Source organism: Podarcis liolepis (genome assembly GCF_965112155.1).
Source record: "Podarcis liolepis genome assembly, chromosome: 3".
NCBI lineage: Eukaryota > Metazoa > Chordata > Lepidosauria > Squamata > Lacertidae > Podarcis > Podarcis liolepis.
Window position 1 is genome coordinate 108,986,262 of NC_139557.1, and position 22,592 is coordinate 109,008,853.

Below are 22,592 nucleotides of genomic sequence, written 5' to 3' on the forward strand. Positions count from 1 at the left end.
CAAGACAAGGCAGATGGCTAGCAAAGAGAACGTTTCAGTGGAAGCTCACCCGACACCTAACAGTCTAGTCTTTTTGGTGTGCGGTGAAGATATTTTTATTTCGCTAGGCACCGTTTGAATGATTTTAGACCTTGAGCCCTACTAGCTTTATTCTGACACTGTTTTAATCAGTGATCGATTTTGTATTCATGTTACGATTATTTTTATTTTATGCATAGCTGTCAACTTTTCCCTTTTCTTGCAAGGAATCCTATTCGGAATAAGGGAATTTCCCTTTAAAAAAGGGGAACGTTGACAGCTATGTTTTTTGGTTTAAAAATATTGTGCACACTTTCTAGAAAAATGCTGCAAATAAATAAAGCAGAACAAGCAAACTACTTTAAATAGCTGGTTAAAAGGGAATAGGCAAACACACCACACAGACACCAACTAATAGGAAAAAAGAAATCAAATACCATAGTTCTCTCTCAAGGAAGGAGCTCTTTAACTGACAAGCTGAGAGAGAAGTGAGCAAAGATACCTGCCATTCTCCACCTACCCCTTATTTCTGGGCAGCATGGTTGGGCTCCAGATTCGTGGAAAATCCCAGCCTTGCTGCCACAGTAGTTGGTTCCTGTACGCCTGCTGTCATCTAACTGAAAGACTATTTTCTTTTGATTAACATTGTTTGTCTGCAAGTAATCGCTCTAGTAATTATATATCTTTCTACAGCATTAGATACACACCTTATGTATCATCACCACAGACAGAAGAACAAACACATTCATTAGCTGTAGATTGGCATTCATTCTGTTTGGGCAATTGTTCTGTAGTTTGTGACCTTTACCTAAGCAGAAACAAGTCAGCTGCACGATTCAGGGCTGAGAGCGAGTTTTCGCCATGATCTTTGGGGCTAAACAAGTTGGGGCTAACCTGCTGGGAGCCAGAAGGGCCCTGCCCTGCCTCTTTCCACCTGGCTTGGGGCAGGGCCTGACTGGCTCCATAAAGGACTGTTGCTGCTGCTGCTTGGTAGATAGGGCTCCTTTTTAAAATAAGTTTTATTTTTCATGTCCTTTTAAATTGAATTCCCCCCCCCCCAATTTGGTTGTGTACCTTTTGATGTGTTTTATTTATTGTTTATGACTTTTGTTATGTTGGTAATTATGTAAATCTTGTCATGTTGTAAGCCGCCTTGAGCATTGTTCTAACTATGGAAAGGCAGCATACAAATAAAATGATGATGATGATGATGAACTACAGCATGACATAAAGGAAGTCCCATAAGTTGATACGCAAAGTGATAGGCTGTATAATAATAATAATAATAATAATAATAATAATAATTATTATTATTATTATTATTATTATTATTATTATTATTATTATTTATTATTATTATTTATACCCTGCCCATCTGGCTGGGTTTCCCCAGCCACTCTGGGGGGCTTCCAAGAAAATATTAAAATACCATAGTCTATTAAACATTAATAGCATCCCTAAACAGGGCTGCCTTCAGATGTCTTCTAAAAGTCAGATAGTTGTTTTTCTCTTCGACATCTGGTGGGAGGGCGTTCCACAGGGCGGGTGCCACTACCGAGAAGGCCCTCTGCCTGGTTCCCTGCAACTTGCCTTCTCACAGCGAGGAAACCGCCAGAAGGCCCTCGGCACTGGACCTCAAGTGTCCTGGCAGAATGATGGGGGTGGAGACGCTCCTTCAGGTATACTGGGCCGAGGCCATTTAGGGCTTTAAAGGTCAGTACCAACACTTTGAATTGTGCTCGGAAACGTACTGGGAGCCAATGTAGGTCTTTCAAGACCGGTGTTATGTGGTCTCGGTGGCCACTCCCAGTCCACCAGTCTAGGTGCCGCATTCTGGATTAGTTGTAGTTTCCGGGTCACCTTCAAAGGTAGCCCCACATAGAGCACATTGCAGTAGTCCAAGCGGGAGATAACTAGAGCATGTACCACTCTGGCGAGACAGTCCGCGGGCAGGTAGGGTCTCAGCCTGCGTACCAGATGGAGCTGATACAGATGCCCTGGGCATAGAATTTACCTGTGCCTCCATGGACAGCTTTGAGTCCAAAATGACTCCTGGGCTGCGCACCTGCTCCTTCAGGGCCACAGTTATCCCATTCAGGACCAGGGAGATCTAATACAGATCTTGGGAGACTATATCTTTTTATTCTGGCAGTAGGTAATTTGAAGATGCTCTTCCCCTCCCTCCAAAAAATCCAATAAAAAGTGCTCTGTGAACAATGGAGTACAATGGAGTCACATCATCCATGCTTCCTTTTCTTTCCCTGCTATCCAGAAACATTCACGAGAGAACAGAACTTTATCTACTGATACTGGGATGCCTTTCAAATTAAATACCTGCACCAATCATGGTGATTGGAGATTCAATGTATATCCACTCGTCCGTGTATATGCCAGAATGAACAAAGATAAGTCCATCAAAGTGAGCTTCTTGAACCCCACCTAATGCATCTTCAATTGTGTCATAATACTAGAAGAAAACAAGAAGTAGTTGTAAGACAAATAGCCACAGGAAAGGCATGTCAATATTCACTTGAAGTGATTCAGAAAAACTTACCAACATGTTTTCTCTTCCTTTATATCTTGCTGGGTTACTGTAGAAATGTTCAGCAAATCCTGGCTTTACATGAGCTCCTTTATACTGAAAATGGAGGAGGAAAGCATTTTGAGGTAAGCCTACAATGAAGCACGACCAATGGGTTACATTTTAAAAGAGAGAGACAGACAGCACACACAAGTGTAGCATTGCAAAGCTCCTCAAAAGAGTTCAGAGCACTGATATTAACCATGCTCAGTAGGTGGATCTGGAGTCCAAGATCTGTCGCTTGCTTCAGGTACAACTGAAAAAGCTGTACTTTTGGCAACAGAAGGGAAACTGAACCTTATTGAGGACTTTGCCTTCCAATCAAAACTGTAACCCTGAGCTAAGTTATTTTCCTCAGTTTCTACCCCTCATTCCAGAAGATGACAAACGTCCAAGAACTACATTGCTAAAAAGCAGGATGGGGCATACACAACACAGCGAAAATGTAGATCCACCATGTTTTGTAGATTACAAGATTGCAGCAATCTTGGCACATCCTCATTTTCCTTCAGATACTTTGTTGTACTTGATTCAACACTCATCTCCTCATTCAGTGATTTAAATGACTTCTGTCCCTGAAATTACGCTTTCTGGTCTTGATTGTAATTATAGACAAACTTAGTTACAGTCTGTATTCTGTCTCACCTTCCCACAATGACTCTGGACAGTGGTGACAGTGTTCTACACTAAGTCTGAATCACTCATGGTACTAAGTCAGACTTCACAACAAGTCAACCTTTTGCTTGTTTCATCCACAGTACAGTTGCACCACGAGTGCCCCAGAAACTTTTGACCAGCATGCATACATAAAACCATAGTTTGTTTTTAAACTATGTTTACTATGACATGAGAATCAGGCCAATGCCTCGTTCATGAAGAGAAATCTTGCTAAAGACAGTTGCACTGCTGAAGCATGAGGAGTCTTATGGCAGAAGAATAAAAAAGTGGAAGAACAAGGGAAGATGAATTTGTATGGGAGAATTAAGGTCAGATTAGAATGAGGAAGTATAGTTGGCACCGAGAGTTGGGGAACCTTAAATGTAAATCATTTGAGGTGCTGATTTTTAAGCTGAGACTGAACTGAGATCTCAGTGAAGACACTCTAACTGAAGTGGGAAAAGATTCCGAAAAAAAGGAGAAGTCCAAATGCTAACCAGGCCATAAGGAGGAAAAGAAGAAGAAGAAGAAGAGTTTGGATTTGATATCCCGCCTTTCACTCCCTTTAAGGAGTCTCAAAGCGGCTAACAATCTCCTTTTCCCTTCTTCCCCCACAACAAACACTCTGTGAGGTGAGTGGGGCTGAGAGACTTCAGAGAAGTGTGACTGGCCCAAGGTCACCCAGCAGCTGCATGTGGAGGAGCGGAGACGCGAACCTGGTTCTCCAGATTACGAGACTACCACTCTTAACCACTACACCACACTGGCTCTCAGGGGGGAATTACCACATACCTCCCCCCTCCAGCAATTGAAACATTCTAAAACAACATGAAATACAATGAGGAAGCTTTTAAAAAGGCATTCATACCAGTTGCTGAAAGCTTTCCTTCCAGGGATTTGGGTGTTCATACTCTTCTGGATTTATCTGATAAAATTTACCAGGTTCAGGGTGCATCATTGGACGTGTATACTCAAATACTTCCATGTAGAGTCGTTTCCTAAACAAATACACCCAGAATACAGAAGTGTGAATCGACTTTAACAGAACAAAGGTACAAACCGGATGGATCAAAAATTACGTTAAAAAAAATGGAAACTTGAAAGTGGTACTTCCAGCAATGTTCAAGCTATTTCCCATTGAACACAGCAAAGAGAGCTGCCTATTTTAAACAAGTTAAGGAATTATCACTTAAGATAAAAACATAGTAATTAAGAGTAACAATGTTTCCAGATGTGCACTGTTATTTGGGTAAGTGTCTAGGTGTGAGCAAAGTTTTAAACATGCGCTTAACAGCATAGAAGGATTTTGCTGAACAGCGTCAAATTTAGCACCATTTCTCACTCTTTGCGACTTTTTAACAGGAATAACAACATCCTTATATAAAAACGAACGATGTGCTCCATCTGGCATTCTTAAATGTATCCAGAGATACTTGACCAAGCCATGTACTAGGGATGGGGCATCAGTGGCCCTCCAGTTATAGTTTGACTCCAACTCCCATCAGCTTCAGCCAACATGGTCCATGGTTAAGGAAGATGGGAGCTGTAGTCCAGCAACATCTGGAGTGCCATAAGTTCCCCATCGCTACCATATATTAAGCACACATATAATGGTTTATGAAGGAGTGCGTTCTGCAAGAATAAATGCCTAGGCATGCTCCTTAGCTGCTATTTGGAAACTACCCGCCTCCCACAATCAAGGTCTGAACAGCAGCCCCAACCGCACACCTTGGCATTCTATCCCACATGTGGCCTGGCTTGCTATGTGCTGGAATTCCTTAAGCTTGTAAGACTGGTACCTTTCTTACCATTTTAGGTACAAGGTGAAATCTGTCTTATTACCCCAGGCTTTTAGAGGCCTCTGATCTATGTTTTAATCTGCTCACCATTTTTGTGTTTTGTTTTAATGGCCCCTGGTTTGTTAATTTTATCTTTATCCTGCCTGTTGCTGTTTTTATTATGCTGCTTTATTCAATTCTTAGTTACCTCGAACCATTCATAAATTGGAGGGTGTAAATCCTAATACAAGTGTTTCTTTGATGAGATAAGCAGGCTTTGACTGTTGGGTGGGAGGTGTCCCATTTTTAGACTTTTCTATTCATCAACCCATCTCCATCAGTAAAATCCAAGTGTTAAAGAGATTGATGTATTTTAAATTTACTTGAACAAGCATGCCTGATTCTAGAGCTTTTAGAGGAGAAAAGTTGGCAATGAGTTGCATGGTAGCAGTAAGAAACGTAAAGCATTTTATATGGCTGGTATTATTTACAAGGCTTGGAGCATAATTGGGGGTACTGAAAATCCTGAGCCAAGCAAAACAAACAAGCAAAAATCCACTTTGTGAATGGGAACATATGGCAAACAACATCTGCATATTTTTAAGTGTATTTCAACAATTATGCAGGCACAAATCAATTGTGCCACCTGCAAGCAAGAGAAGACTTGCCTCCATTATGGGCCAAGTGAATTTCACCTGCTCTTCTTCAACGGGTGAAGGGCAAGACCAAGGCAGATCAAGGACAGGGGGCAGGGACTATCATCTTTATAATCCTGGCACCAGAGGGACACAATGCTATTTCTGTTCCTGATGCCAGGCTTGAACTGTAACTTTTATTACATCTTTTGTAAGATGCTTTGAGAGCCTCTTCAGACTTTAATGTAGGATGTAAAGTATTCTAAATAAACAAATTTTTTTGTAAGATGGCAGATTGCAAGAAGAACCCTATATAACCAGAATGCAGACAGGAGGCACGAGCTACAGAAAAATAATAGTGCAACTTCAGGTGAGCGCAATAGAAATGTAATTCAAGTACCTGCTTTCGTTCAAAATAATTAGAAAACATATTCATGAATTCAATTTTTCTATTGTGTATGGCATATATAACATACTTCAGGATAATCAAAAATACCTTTTCACTTACCACAAAATTGGATCATTAGCCAGCTCACTGAAGCGCTTACATACACAAGCTGCTCTACAAAGATCTTGCTCCAGCAAGTATGAGAAGATTTTCAGAACCACTTCATCGGGCAACTTCTCTTGAAGATATTGTTCTGCAGGTGCTGCTATTAAATATAAAATATGAATAACATGACTGATGTTCACAACCTGTCTGGGGGATTTCCACCAAAATAGATCATGGACTTTCTGTCTCTCAAAAATCAAGTGAATTACCTGAAACAGATTTACTTAGGCAGAAGTTTGACAAAAATCAATGTTATTCAAGTTTTCCATTTAAATATACACATTTCATTTTCTAAAGAAAGTTAGATTTGCAAGCTTTAATCAGCAATAAAAGTCTTAACAGCACATTTCTATCCTCTCATTACTGCAACTGGATAAAGATGTGCCAGAACATATCACTGCTGTAGTAAGATTAACACTTGTATGAAGATATACTGCAGAACGCTATACTAACATATACAAGCAATGAATGATAAGCGTCTGACACATGACTGCTACATCACGTATCACAATGACCTGTAAGTGGCTAGGAGCCACAGATAGCCCTCTCCTCCACAAATGTTGAATCCTCTTTTAAAGCCATCCTAGTTAGCCATCAATGTTTAAATGTTTAAAGCCATCAATGTTTCCTGTGTTAAGTGAATTCCACAGTTTAACTATGGGCTGTGCGGAAAAGTTTTTTGTCTGTCCTAAACCCTCCAATACTCAGCTTCATTGGATGCCCCTGTTTGGCATCCGTCCGTCTTGGGAAGCAATGGGAGAGTGTACCTTTGGGGGTGAAGTTCACACTTTATTTTAAGGATAGCTTCATTTCCTGACTTTGGATTAACATTTCCCCAGTAAAACAACAAAACTGATTTAACTTTATGTACACTGTGCTGAGTACAATTACAGGTGCAAATTAGAATTCACGTTATGTTTTCTACCCCTCAGTTCACTCCCTCTCAACATCTGCAAACAGGTCAAGAGACTGGGCTAAAAAGCAATGAGGGTATGCTGTGATGTCTAGGCTGATATTTAGTGAGCCTAGATGAATGTAAAAAACTTAGCATGGGTCAAATCTGATCATTTTGCCTATTCAATTTTAAATATGTATGTGCAAAAGATTCAGAAACTACAAAGATGCAGAATGGAAGTGAAAGGGCAGTAGTGTGTATTTTGGCCTTACAATCTAGCTCAGGTTTCCTCAACCTTGGCCCTCCAGAGTCCAGATGGTTTTGACCTACAACTCCCATGATCCCTAGCTAGCAGGACCAGTGGTCAGGGATGATGGGAATTGTCGTCTCAAAACATCTGGATGGCCAAGTTTGAGGAAGCCTGTTCTAGCTACTCCCTGAAGTCTAGCATGAAGTCTCTCGTGATCTCTCCCTCTTTTTTTAAAAAAAAAGAATACATGTTAGCCTTCACAGTGGGATGTTTCCTATCTCCATAGCAACTGAAGGTAGACAGGTTCTACAGCTTGAAGGATAGACTAAAGAACTGTTCCTTATGAAGAACGTCACTTTTTTCTAACTACATATATTTACATGTAAACTCAAGGAAACTCAGTTTAAAAGAACTTATATAGATACAAGTAGGACCTATTGTTTGTTCCTATTATTTAATGAAAAGAATATGCTTTGCAGGAGGATTGCAAATTCTAATCATCACCATCCTAGTTAGCAATAAGCTTTCAGGGAGTTCTTGGCATGGCTGTAAGGAATACACAATATTAAGTACTTCTGAGGGTGAGAAAGAAAATCACAAATATGGCAAGAATTTGGTTATTCATAGAAGTACTCATTACAGGAGTGTGATTGAGATATAACTTTTAATAATTTACCTCCACTGTAAAATTCCACTTAATTTTTCAAATGCCATTTATTTTAGCTGAACACTAACTAATTCACACGTGTAGGAAAAGAATATCACTGTGTCCCTCTGCTATACTTGCAGCAGCAACCATCAGATCAGTGTTAGAAACTGAGATATGAAAGCTAGAAGCTAAATGGCACCTTAGACCCACCCCCCTAATGTTCTTAAGAGAGTGGCTGGAAGTGGGGAAACAGAAAAAGATTCTCCTTTCCTTCCACTCTGCAGACAAGCCCTGGATTCTCCCGATACACCTTCCCTTCATATAAATATATCTTTTTGGCACCACAATTAACATGTATTACAGGCCTATACAACTGATGGCAGAGACACCTTGAGTGTCCAGTTCACAAACAAATTTTGGAGTGGGATCATTGAAGGCCACTGAAGCCTTCAGTGATCCCAATCCAAAATTTGTTTCGCTTTTAAGCAGCACTGTGAGAGTCTGAGGTAGTTAACACTTTAACAAGCACTACTTAAACCATCGTAACTAACTGGCTAGTATATTTCAAATTAAAAGCACATCATACATTAAACAAGACAACTAAAACCTAAATAAAACATGTAGAGTTTAAAAGAATACAAAGAAAGTTTTCAGGTCCCCAATCCATGCAGAAACCCCATTGAACTCAGTTGGGATTTAATTCCAAGTAACAGGCAGATCCAGATCAGGGTTGAAAGCAACCATTTTTTCCTAAATGATGCCCAAACAGCTTCCTTTGTGCTTATATATTGCATTTTATTGTATAACAGATTGAATTTCTTAACATTGTAAAGCACAGTGCATTACAGTTGCTAAACAGACTGAAAAATCACTAAGTGGTCCACCAAGATGCTCAGCGGTTTTCAAATGGACTCTGGATGGGAAGCTCTCCTTCCATATCCCACATTTGTGAAATTCCACCAAAGGTTTAAACTCTCCTTACCCAGCCCCTTATTGGAGCCTCCCCTTCTGCACTGAAGATGAGAGAGAAATGCAAAAACAAACAGGCTATCACACTGCGTGCTCTCTCTCTCTGCAAGCAGTCACCAGATTTCTCCTCTTTTTCTTCTCTCCTCTCCTCTCCTGATACCCCCCTCCTTTGCAGTGTCCCTGACATTTTCAGAATTTGCTCCAGGAGCAGACAAGCCCATTCCTCCATCAGTTTCAAGGAGGACTGACAGGGATGGGAGGGAGTGTTTCACAACTCACTTGAGGAAAGAGCCAGGCAAGGCAGTGTGAACTTTGCTCTCTGTCCGTTTTCAGTGGATGAGATGATGATGGGAACGGGATGGAGGGGAAAGATAGATGTAGTCCTAGCCTAAGGGCAGCCAATCTGAGGGAAACGCTGCCTTTCTGCAAGGCCAGCTGAGAGGCAGCACCTAATAGCTTGCCGGATGCTGCAGCGATCTCTTGGAACTCTAGTGGGAAGGAATTTCTCCTCCCACACCCTCAGTGCCCGTTTTAATCTTAAATCTTAGGCACAGTACTGCGCTCAGAAACTGCTAGCACTAATGAAATTTCCTGTCACAAAACGTGCCTAGAACAAAGGGAGTTTCAAACGTTGCTTTAGATGTTCTGCAAGACTTATCCTTTCCCCAGGCTTTCTCTGACCAGCAAGGCCAGGTCCTGTTTTATATGCCAGAATCCCCTGAATCCCTGTTTTATTTGTTTTTATATGCCTTTATGCTGCTGTTTTATTGGATTTAGGTTGTGTTTTATTTATTTTTTTAAAAAAATATTGCACACAGCTTACAGATTTTTAAATATTAAGCTGTTTATAAATGCTTTCAAATAAATAAAGATTATTACCACCTCAGATTGCAGAGGGAGTATCATGTTTGGTCACTCTGCTACATAAATCAACTCACTCACTACAAGTCAAAAGTAAGTATGTCAAGGCAGTGGCCGGACTAAAACATTTCACCTCAACACACTAGTTTTCCACGTGTAAGGATTTTCCTCACAAAGGAGTTCCCTGACAACCTGCAGTGTCAAACAGCACAGTTCACATTTATTTTATTGTGACAGCCGCCTGAACTCAGGCCTGTTTCCTAACCCTGAGTTACATACGGAGTCAAGCTATGTAGTTTCACTTCCAAAACTAAGGGCAGCTGTGGGCAGATGGACATGGCTCGGGAAAAAACTGTCTTGTAGGTCAAATCAGGACCCCTGCCAGATCAAATAAGGCTAGTGAGCCTGATATCCTATAGTTTATAAAGGTTTGCTGTTACACTCCCTGTTAGAGACAACTAAAGCAATTAAATATCATCAAACCTCTTAGCATAATCCAAAAGGTTTCTGATCATCCAAACAGGGACAAAGTTATTTGTGAAGGTGCAGCTGAATACAGTAACTGATCCAACTCTATGATTCTATGATTCTATGATCAAAGGACCATAGGTAAAATCACACATGCCAGCAACACTTGCAGAGGGACACCATGTAAAATAATGACAGAAAGTCTGAGCAAAGATAGAGGGAGCTGGAAAGCTCAGTCAGATGGGTGGGGTATAAATAATAAAATTATTATTATTATTATTATTATTATTATTATTATTATTATTATTATTATCATCATCATCACCATCATCATTGTCTTTAAGGAACAAGATATAATGGTCATAACACAAATCTTGTATATTTCATTCATTCATTCATTCATTCATTCATTCATTGCATTTATAGTCCACCTTTTTCTCTGAGGCGCTCAAGGTGGCACACACGGTTCTCCCAATCCTTATCTATTCCCCCATAACAACCCTGTGAGAAATACAGCTCATATTGGAAGGGGTAATCTCTGAGTCACACAGTACAGGCTGTGGAAGGTTTTACAAGTCGCCAGCCCCTTGAACTGGGTCCACCTACCCAGAAGTGTGCAGGCAGGAAAAGTAGCTACACAAAGACACCACTTTTAATGGTGTGTAGAAATGGGACTACCATTTTCCTATCTAGTTCAAAGTCATTGTTAGGTTTCTCCTGCCTACAGCTGGTGCCTCCCCTGATCTAGCCCCAGGTGTCAATTAAAAACCCCTCTCCTCTTCTGCAAGGTGAAATGGAAATAAGCCTGTACATGCATCCGTACACCCACTGCCTACTCAAGTAGCACAACAACATGATGTATTCTTCATGGAAACCATTTCTGAGAAAAATCTTTTTGAGACCATAAAAATTCACTTATGAAAGTCAAATGACAGTAGACAAGGAAATAAGATTACCATTACCATCCCAATTACTTTCTTAAGTTAAAAACTGTTCAATTAAAATTAAAATTAAAATAGAAAGTTGGGAGACTTTCTTTGCCCTCTCCCTCAAACAAAAAAAGACATTACCTGACAAATCCTGTGATTTTCCAGATACTCTAGCACGTTTTGCTCGATGACCAAAGTTCTCTGTAGCTGAAGTAGAGGCACCCTGAAAAGTTTTAGAAAAGTAAAATTATATTACACAAAGTTCCTCTAATGCATATTGCACATGGTCAATCCTTACTCCTTTCCGCTTGTGCTAACCCCACATAAAGAATCCTCCACGGCCACCACTGGCCTTCTCCCCATGAACTGTATTGTGCCTGTTGTGCTAGGCAATTACTTCAGAAGGGAAAGCATGATTATTAATTTTTAAATACCTCCATACTGCTCTTTGTAGGGCAAGCTGTTCTTTTAGGTAAAAGAGTTTTTCTGCGAAGTTGGTATGGACTATTTTGTGCACCAGGACCAGATTCTTCTGCAACCATATCTGCAGGTACATCATCATCTATCAAAAAACAAAAGAAGAAAAAACTGTTACAAGATTGCAACTGACACACACACACACACAATTTCATTCAAGTCACATCAAGCCAAAAAGGCACAGTGAAAACTTTATATACATCTTGGTGAAATGTGCTATATAATTACATTGCTATATATTATTTTGTTGTCAGGATCATTTTTTATTTTCCCAAATTCTTATGTAAGTATGCTTTACACATTAACTGTGAAATGGTTCTCATAAATACAATGAAGATCATTTAGTAAAAAAAAAATCTCCAGAATTTATAAGTACTACATACTAGACTTGCCTTTTCCATCAAACTCAAGGTAATTGTGCAACATAAAAACACAAACCTTCCCCCCATGCTGTCTTTCAAATACTGACAGCAATATTTTGCAGCAAGTGCAGCAAAAGTCAAGAATAGCGACAAGATAGAGCTACTCTAATATATTGTACACAGTATGTGTTGCCAACATGGCACCTGCAGCTGCCATGGCACCCATGAGGACTTCCCTTGGTGTCAGTGAATTCTCTAAGCTCCCACCGTCTCATTTTTCCCTTCTCTGTGAAGATAGTTACTGTTCCCCCCTTGAAAAGAACATAATACTGAAGGAGTAAGCTGGAGCACTGATACTCTCCTGCACTTCGTCCAGATCTATGTTATTTTCAGAATTCAGATCAGCAGCTAAAAAGAAAGAGCAACTAAGAAGGTAGAAGGAAAAGGGGGGTGATATGGAAGGAGGAAAACAGATTGGCTAAGAGGGAGAAATTAGGGTGGGACAGGATCAGTGAAATGGAGAGGGATAATGGAATGTGATAGAGAAGGTAGGTGCACACACAGTTGGATCCAGTTCCAAGTGGATTGTCTTGAAACTGAATCATTTATTCACAGAATCCCCACCCTATAAACACCATCAAATCACAGTTCCCACCTAAGTCCACTGAATTGACCATAAAATCATGATCTGGTACATTCCACGGTTGCTATGGAACAAAAGCATGGATGAAGGAAGGATATTTATGGACCTTTCTAGTTTTTATCACCATAAAATTATGGGTAATCTTGGTGTCCATGATGTGTTCTGTGAATTGTCAGTGGTTTTGTTGTCATTCTGTGTAGAAATTATGAAAATCCATGAAGATGTGTGTGTGCCAGGACAACATTTTTGTATTACTGGCAAGAACTGAAATCTGGGGTTGTGGTTTTTTTACTGTGCCATCCGCCACTGTAAATTTTAAATTGATGGGGTTTTTTGGGAACCCCATGTAAAGTAATGCTAATTCAAATAATCCATAATCCATGTGTGAGAGACAGGGCTCTTTGTTGGGTGGGAGAGAGATTGATGAGGCGGGGGGGGGGGAGCAAACAGAGGACAATGCCCACAGACCTCCCCCCCAAAAAAAATTTCAAGTGTTCCTACGGGCCCAAAAAAGTTGCTGACCCCTCCACTACTGAACTGGCAAGCACGCAGGAGAACAAATCTTTATTGCTCACATCCACATGTGCTACAAGTCCCTGGTGTCTTTCGACATTTGTGGGGAACATACTACAATTTACTGCTTCTTCCTTAAAATTAAATAAGATTAACTTAAGGATAATAGGCCTTCTAGCTATTTGCACGACATACCTTCTCCCAAGAAAAGAATGAAAATGAGGGAAACAATTAACTTTTCTTGACAGTGAGATAAAGGTATCTACAGTTAGTTGCTATACTAAAGATCAATAGCTCTAGAATAGGTACAAATCTCTGAAAAAAACAACATAGCATTTGACTTAAAATTAGCAAGCTTCCTAACTGAAATGCTTTATCTAACAATCTTTCTATATTGAATTTCAGTACCTATTCTTTCGAGTACAAGTTTCATACGTGTACTCTTTTCTTAAAATCATAAAAACTACGAATCTATTTGTGCAGCAAGCTAATCATAATAAAATTAATACCTAATGAAGCTTTAACAGTCATTTATGCATCTTAAATGACTGAACAATATATTACTTTTCAGTAGTTATACCTGTTCTTCATGGCCTATTAAATCATCTAGGTTATCAATTATCAAGCTCTACACCCTTGTTCAATCTCCCACATACATTTACTTAGCAGCAAATGCATGTGTGTCACTAAATGCATGGCAGAACAACAGCCAATCTCAATGCCCAAGTAGTGATTTAATTTTCCAGACATATGTTATCTGCATTCATATTTTGCATTAGATATATTATGTAAATATAATGAATTTCATAAGTACATATAAGAACTCCAGTATATTATGACTAAGTCCTTTGAGAAGGGGCCTGAACATTACACTAATGTACAGAAGGTAACAGAAGACTCACAGTCCAGGAAAGCACACAATCAACATTTCCAGCACTCTCCACTCCAGGACTGGGATGTGTGTAGGTGGGAAAATATCTCTGCTATCCTGAACTCATGTTTATCTATTTCTCTTAACAAGAACCAGTGCTGAAAAGAGACAAGCTTCTAATTCTGAACTTTGAAGCTCAAAATCATGGACTTCATAAAATAGGTTTAAGTAAACTATAAAAAGCTTCTTAATTGTATGTATTTTCAAGCATTCATCAAATTTATTTTATTTAGCAAAGACAACAGAAGAATCCAGGGCAAATGAGAAGCAAGGATTTGGTGGGCTTGTCACCGCACTGGAGGATAAATATGCTTGGCATACTCCCAGATAACCCATGAAGATGTTCTGAAATCTGCGACATTTGGAAATACTTTTCTACCATCAAGCCCTAAGAGCGGGTCTTCTTTAGCAGTAACTAGCTAAATGTAGTAGCAATGCTATCATCACTAAAATTACTACCTTTGAATCTTTGTGAATTGGCATTAAGAATATTATTTTAAAACACTGTTTATTTTTAAAATGAAGCATTTCACATCATTTGAAAGAGAATATATTTATTAAGAGGTCTGTCACTTTCCCTCATAATTGCCCATTTTCCCTGCTATTTTTAAAGTTCTTTCTCACAAGTTAGCCTGGGGGAGAAATAGGGCATTCACATATCTGTGTATGCTATAATAAACTTCCATTACATCATCCAGAACTGGCCATTGTACAAAGCCAGAAAATACTTTGGTGGAATGGGAAGGGTGGAGCAAGAGAGGATTCTTCTCTGTTAAGTTTTTCCAGATTCAGCAGAGGCATAACATGAAACACAGGCTAGCCAGAGTTCGCATTTAAAATCTGCTGTAAACCAGAGAGGCAAGGATTTGGGAGAAGACAGGCACTATGTCTAGACTAGAACTAGGGGACCAGCTGAACACAGGATTCCCAATCCTGCGGGGTTGCCTGTAACATGAAAAGCAGAGGCTGGAATACATTTGCAAGGATGTATCTCTCATTGGTATTTTCCCCTTGAAATCTCTCATTTGGCTCCTTTCACCTATTAGCTGCAGAGAAAGGGTTGCAGAAGAAAACCAAAAGGCAGGAGAAGCAGCTAATACTACCTCCACAGTTCCCTACAGAAAATGTTCTGCTACACTGGAGGTTACCAGGTGACGGGGAATCCCAAGTTGTCTGCCAAACGTATCCTTCTGCCTTCATATCCCTCGCCCAGAGTCAAATAATTTTGTGCTGATAAGCCTTTTGATTAACCAGGTGCCTTAATGATTATGTGTGTTTTTAAAAATTAGTATTTTCATATTATAGGCACACATGACCTAACAGATTTGTGATTTTTAACCCTGCAGATAGCACAAAGTTGCCAGGTTAGAAGCCTTCAACGGTGCTTCAACGGTGTATTGGATTCAGTTTTAAGAGTGTTTAAGTGAGTTGGTTCAAATCTTTTTTTTTTAAAAAAAAGTATGTTCACTATCATTCATTTTCTTTTAAACAGAATTAAAATTTTGAGATATATATATATATATATATATATATATATATATATGCATGCACACTTTGTGTTTAGAACAGTTATCATTACCTGGTTATCAGCACTCCTTATAAGCATGCACTGAGGGATGGGGAGATATCAGTATTTATTATTTTCATTTGAATACCACAGAGGTCTTAGCATGTTATCTAATATGCATACTAATATTCATCCAGTTACCATGAGATGACTAGATATCTTTTACATGTTCTGTGTTACATGTGGGTTACATGTGGGTGTGCTGCAGGTTGTGTTCTGGGTTTGTGACTTTAAACCATGACCCAGTGTTGCTGCTATTTTATATTGGAGGGGGTGTCTTCTACGTAAGCAAGGCCCATAAGAAGGAATTGTCATTGTACACGATGGGCTGTAGATGATTGAGAATACGTATGAGTGGTTTTCGCTAGGAGCTATAGGCAACATCAAGTAATGTTCTATCACTGCAACTCTGGTCTGTTCGATAACAGATTGCTTCTGAGCACCAGTCTGTCTTTGATAACATGCTGCTACACTTACACTGGGTAGATATTTTAGTGTAAGAAATGGCTTGTACAAACCCTTAAGTTGTAAGTATGTCTGAAGCATTTGAACAGATGTGGTTGTATGGCTTGATCAAAGACTGGGGATGAGGAACCTGTTGCCTTCCAGATATTGTTTGACTACATTCCCATCATTCCTGCCCACTGGCCATCCAGGCTGGAACTGATGGGAGTTGGGAGCCCAATAACCTCTGAAGGACTGCAGGTTCCCTATTCCTGTTATACGACAATGGATTTTGTGGCGTGTTCTCTATGAGAGCTGGAAACATGCAAGCTATCTGCAGGTGGTGCTTACATATCCATTTTGCAGCTGCATAGTCATCTCAAGAAAATGAACCTGCAGCATGGCCTGGTCTAGGCTCAGACTGATGGTGTGGTGAAAGTTACTGAAGTCCTGGTGGTAGTTTTAAGGAAACTCCATCCATGCATCCAGAGGATATGGGTATCATAAATGTATCTCAGGTAGAAGAGATTTAAGGGACAGACCCAGCAGAGCAACTCAGAATTGCAGAGGATTGTTTCTAATCTTCAAATTGAAGTTTAGGATAATATTCTGGTCCAAATCTTGTTTCACTCCCTCTGTCTGCCTTAAGGACAGCAACTAGAAGACACCTTGCAATAAATTAAGAGTATGCCTGCTGGAATACAGAAGTTTTGGAAGCACTTGGTACATGAGGTTCTCTTTCAAAAGAAGAGAAACATATATTTGAAGAGGAGAAAACAAGGTTTCCATGTTGTAAAATTTACTAAGTGTTACCTATAGAAATATGTGATATAGTGTATCAAAATGGAAGAAGCAAGCAATGTCTTAGGCCTCCTGTCTAAGTTTTAATTTTAACTGATTTCTAAAAGGAAGCTTCTCAGCGGCATTCTTAGAATAGGACAGAAAGAGGACAAGGCAGCTAGAACTACGACTCTACTTTCCAGGGTGCCAAGCTAAGCTGCCTATTGTGAGTGTGAATATGGCTTGTTATTTTTAACAGATAAGCAGAAGGAGAAATAGGGGGCCACTGTTGTCTTACAAGGTTTTGTGGTGTTTTGTTTTGAAGGGGGGAATGTTGCCTAGGCTGGTTATGGTTTTTTTGAGAAGAGGAAGGAATGCCCATGACAGTTTCTTTAAGTTCAAAATGTGCCTATAGGGCCAAAAATGTTAGTGACACCTGAACTGGATATATGAAATTGGCTTTTAGCAACTTAGACCACTGGTTATTTAGCACTACCCATCCCAACTGTCAGCAGCTCCCAAGGTACACCCCAGAGCTCAAAATAATTTAAAAAACCCTTCCCTTCTCTTTTATGCATTAAATATTTTTCCCTGTTTTCCTTTAGAGGTTTGATGCCTTTAAAAGCTGCATGGTAGGTATAGATGACTTCCAATTAATTTGCATGGGGATTCCCACTTATATATTTAACTGTTTTATTACATTTTGTACATCTCCCTTGATGTGTGGAAGGCAATTAAATAATAATAATGTTATTAATATTATTATGCTCCTAAAGGCTTGTAAGATCTATGTTTCTTGCCTTGCAGTAGACACAGTGGACTTTGAAAGATTCAAGGATATGGTATCAAGCAGCGCAGAAATATACTTGATAGAGGAGGTAAAAGTATACACGTTTGCTAGAGTAGAAAGACCCAACTAACCCTATGAGTGGTATATCCACTCAAATTAATGAGAGGGTATCTGCCCATCTAAGGGATGCGGGCGGCGCTGTGGGTTAAACCACAGAGCCTAGGACTTGCCGATCAGAAGGTTGGTGGTTCGAATCCCCGCAACAGAGTGAGCTCCCGTTGCTCGGTCCCTGCTCCTGCCAACCTAGCAGTTCGAAAGCACGTCAAAGTGCAAGTAGATAAATAGGTACCGCTCCAGCGGGAAGGTAAACTGCGTTTCCATGCGCTGCTCTGGTTCGCCAGAAGCGGCTTAGTCATGCTGGCCACATGACCTGGAAGCTGTCTGTGGAGAAACGCCTGCTCCCTCGGCCAGTAAAGCGAGATGAGTGCCACAACCCCAGAGTCGGTCACGACTGGACCTAATGGTCAGGGGTCCCTTTACATTTACCTATCTGCCCATCATACAGCTTTTAAAGGCATCAAGGTTCTGTAAAGGTCAAAAGTGATAAAATGGAGGCAAAGAGGGACCAAAAAAATATGTAGCATAGAAATTTAAAAACAGATTTTGCATGCACAACGTTACAGAAATCAAGGATGGAATTTTTACTCAGATTTATGGTAATCAGCAAATAGAAGTCAACGCTATAGAATCAATAAGTGCTTTGATTCCCCACAACTTATCTCCGTCTTCCCCTGCCTGGCTTTATATTATTTTAAACAATATTTATATTTAGAATGACTGTTAAATGTGCTGGTACAGGTAAAAAATATTTTAATTATTGTCTGAGGTGGAATGTGTATTGTATTATATAGTAATATGTAGACCATGAATATACTTATTATTAGCTCTGCTAACCTTATAGTTTAATTAGTCACAAAATTCAGCACTGATAAATAATAATAAAGTATAGGCTAATGAATGAACAGTCTTAAAGTTATAAGTATGTAGGCGCTAAAGTTGAAAATAATATTTTACCTTTGAAAGCCCGTTTTCAAAGCCTAGATCTAACACTCCAGCCTTAAGGTCATTTAAACCCTAATACTATGCCTATTTCTTCAGATATTAAGTCCTACAAGACAACAGGGTTTATTTCTAGGCACAAAATTGCTGCCATACCTGGGCATAAGTAAGTATCATGAAAATAAATAATAAACTTATTATTATCAATTTACGATGGGGTGGAAGGTTCGCAGGCTGGCAAGGACTTGCTCACAAATTTATTGACTACTGCACAAATTATTACAGCTAGGAAGTGGAGGGGGCAAGGTGAATCTAAAATGGAAGAATGGTACAAAGAGGTGTGGGATATAGCTGTTAATGATAAATTAACACGTGCAATTAAGGTTGGACAGGGAATATGCAGGAGAAATGTTTTTGAGGAGATACAGAAGTATTTGTAGAATTTGTACTGTTAAAAAAATGGAAAGGGATCAAACCATTGCAAGAGGTGTTGAATTTTTCAAAAAATTATTTATTATTACTACCTTTTTAAACTAAAAATAAAAATTGGAAGAAAAAGCTTTTAGTAGTAAGATACCAAGCCAGCTCTTTTGTTGCCAAGAACACAGAGTAAGACCAGAACTGCTGCAAAGCAGTGCTCCAGAATCAAAATCTGTGCTCAATGGCATCAAAAGTTGCTGAGAGGTCAAGGAGAATTAACAGGGACGCATTTCTCCTGTCTCTCTCCTGACAAAGGTAATCATACACAGCAGCCAAAGCAGTTTCTGTGCCAAAACCAGTCCTAAGCCACAACTGAAATGGATCTAAAAAAATCAGTTTCCTCCAAGAGCACCTGGATCTGGTACTTTAAGGATGTCATCTGAACTGATGCGTTATCCCAGTACCCAAAAAAAATATGTTTAGTGTACAGGTGTTTTTATTCCACTGAATCCTGTTTTAGAACTAGGCTTTCTGAGTACAGAAATGAACAATTAACATTCTATGATCAATTCAAGAGCGAAAGAAAACCATAAGAGAATTACAGCCACTCTCACATTGGATTATTATTTATGAGATACCAATAACAAGCAGATAATAGAAACCACAATACAGTAAATACTTCTTTACATTTTATCCCATGCATAACCCAGCTTTCCTATTTCTGTTTTCCTATATCTGCCATACATCAGGAGTACAAACTATCTGGGATGAGTATCAACCACCCTAGGCAACTACCCTAGCATGTGAAAAGCTCACAAGCAAGGTATGAGTCTACTATCAGAGGTCTACTGCCCCATTCCATTTTCAGCTACCTCTCCCCTCTCCCCGCAAGTTCTTCATTAAGCAGTCCTTCCAATCATGAACTTTGATATGAATCACATAGATATATTTAATATTAAATAAAAATGGCTACAGAAAAACTCATTTCATTTACCATTGCGAACCTTTGTGTCTCTTTGACTGTGGTTTCATGCTCCTAGCTGCAGTGGCTTCCCAACTCTAGCCCAGAGCTTCCCAAACTTTTCATGTTGGTGACATGCTTTTCAGACATGCATCATTTCATGACACAATAATTTTTACTATCAAACCAAAGGTTAAATTAACCCCTTCCCAGTCCCAGGAGGAGCGCGGGGAGCATTCATGTGACACACTTACACACTGCAGCTGACACACCAGCATGTCACGACACAGTTTGGAAAGCTCTACTCTAGCCCCTTCTTCTTCAACTACACCCTGCAAGGATTGTCAATGACCTTCAGCACATGCAGTCAAGCACAGAACATACAACAATCACTTGAAACTCATTTATATCCTGAGAGGACTTCCAGTTTTTATATCTGGATCATATTTTCAAAAGATAAACTCATTGTTTAGGAAATGCCTTTGAGGCTCAGCAACACCAGGGATATCCTTGCAGAGAATGCAGCTACAAATTAAAGAAGGCAGTTACAGAATCCCAAATTTGGAATTATATTTCTATTCCTACCTACTGTCAAGTACTAAATATTGGAATCCCACTGCTGGCCCCAATTTTCCAGTGTGGACAACCCTAGAATATATGTACATAGCATATTTGGTTGGTTGGACCATAATAGGATCGAAGTATTTGAAATCTCAGGTGACTCTGGAAACAATTAAATCATTTAGAAGAACATGGAATATATTGGCTAACAGAAACAAATTTGATCCATTTTCACATACTAAACTTACTCTGTGGGGAAACCCCATACTAAGAATTGCAAAAAAGATGATGATATGGAAAAATTTGATAGAAGCAGGTGTATTGACATTAGACCAATTGATAGATGGGGAAGATGAATTTTATACTTTTGCTGTTTTAAGACAAAAATACCATCTATCAGATGCAGCCCAATGGCAGTAACTTCAATTACAACATCTCCTAAGAAGTGTGTTTGGGCCATCAGCCCTTTCAGCTTGCGAGATAATCAAGATATTTGAGCAATTGGACAACTCATTCAAAAATAAAAAGCCAGCAATTATTTTTTATAGATATCTATTAACAATACACAAGTTCAATATGCAGACGGTAAGAGATGATTGGAATAAAGAACTGGAACTTTCAATATTCCCCAGACAGTGGGAAAATGTATTAGCTTCAATAGCTAAGGTGTCACTAGATTTAAAATTAAGACTAATACAACAGAAAATAATATTTAGAGTTTACTGGACTCATTTATGGTTAAATAAGAAAGGATTAGCTAAGATAGCTCAGTGTTGGAGATGTGGCAAGGACAATGCCCCTCTGAAACATATGTTTGTACAGTGTTCTTTACTTAACAAGTTTTGGGAGAAAGTGTTCGACAGTGTAACTATGACTCTGCAGAAAAGTTAAATCTTTCAGCGGAGAATATTTTATTGAATTTTAAACCTGCAGTATGGAAATTATCAACGGGATAACGGAAATGGATTTTCCAGGCCCTAATGGTGGCCAAGAGATTGATATTGAGCAACAGGAAAAATAAAGATACGATACTCTTCAATCAATGGACTGATATGACAACAATCACAATTTAGGAACAGACTGCTTACAGACATAGATTCTGCATGGATAAAAACATTAACACTTGGAATGAGTTTATGCAAAATGTAGCAGGATATTAACATTTACATAAGCACTAGGACAATAACACCATACCAATTTATACAAGAATGTATGGGAATATTGTATATTGCTCTCTTTTTTTGCATATTTTCGCTTTTATATGTATCTTTGTCGCTGTTGTTTTTCTCCCTCTCATTTTTCCTTCTTTTTTCCTGTATTACTTTATTTCTTTTATCTAAAATCACCTTAATAAAATATAATTATTATTTTTTAAGTATCTCATCTGTTGCCCACTTACTCCCCAACTCTTTCCTTCTGGCAGCTTCAGGCAATTCAGAAACAGAAAAATGCTACTGCACTCATGCCCAGGTTGTGGTTTTCCCAGAGGCATCTGGTTAGTGCCTGTGAAAACAGAATACTGAACTACACGAATCTCTGGTTTGATCCAGCAGAGCTCTTCCTATGTTCTTAATGGCAGTTAACTGTTCGTAGCTGCTGACCACTTGTGGTTTAGGCATCAGTGGCTCCCCCATATTGTGTTTCTGGCCCTTTCATTCAAAGAGAAAGAAAATTGAGATTTTGAGCAAGGCTGCCCTCAGATAAATAGGTGAGGAGTGCCCCCCCCCCCGGTTAGTTTTGTAATGTTGACAAGTTTTGTGGCTTGTGCGGGTTAGAAAAACCAAACAATGATAGTGGCCAACCGCATCTAGACTTTCCAAGCAATGTTCATAAAAGGAGCC

At 39.3% G+C, this 22,592-nt stretch overlaps 1 protein-coding gene across 5 annotated transcripts in view; it reads right to left on the minus strand.

Moving 5' to 3' along the window:
* The window catches only part of FBXO11 (F-box protein 11), a 69,482-nt gene that overhangs the window by 17,383 nt on the left and 29,507 nt on the right, over nt 1–22,592 (minus strand). For 3 of the 5 annotated variants that reach the window (XM_083494277.1, XM_083494281.1, XM_083494279.1), the window contains exons 2-7: nt 11,678–11,805; nt 11,385–11,466; nt 6,178–6,322; nt 4,125–4,254; nt 2,573–2,656; nt 2,353–2,485 (exon numbers count right to left, since the gene is read on the minus strand). In XM_083494277.1, coding sequence (XP_083350403.1) covers nt 2,353–2,485; nt 2,573–2,656; nt 4,125–4,254; nt 6,178–6,322; nt 11,385–11,466; nt 11,678–11,805 — 702 coding nt within the window. The remainder of the gene's footprint in view (nt 1–2,352; nt 2,486–2,572; nt 2,657–4,124; nt 4,255–6,177; nt 6,323–11,384; nt 11,467–11,677; nt 11,806–22,592) is intronic. The other 2 variants (XM_083494278.1, XM_083494280.1) reach the window with 1 other exon arrangement.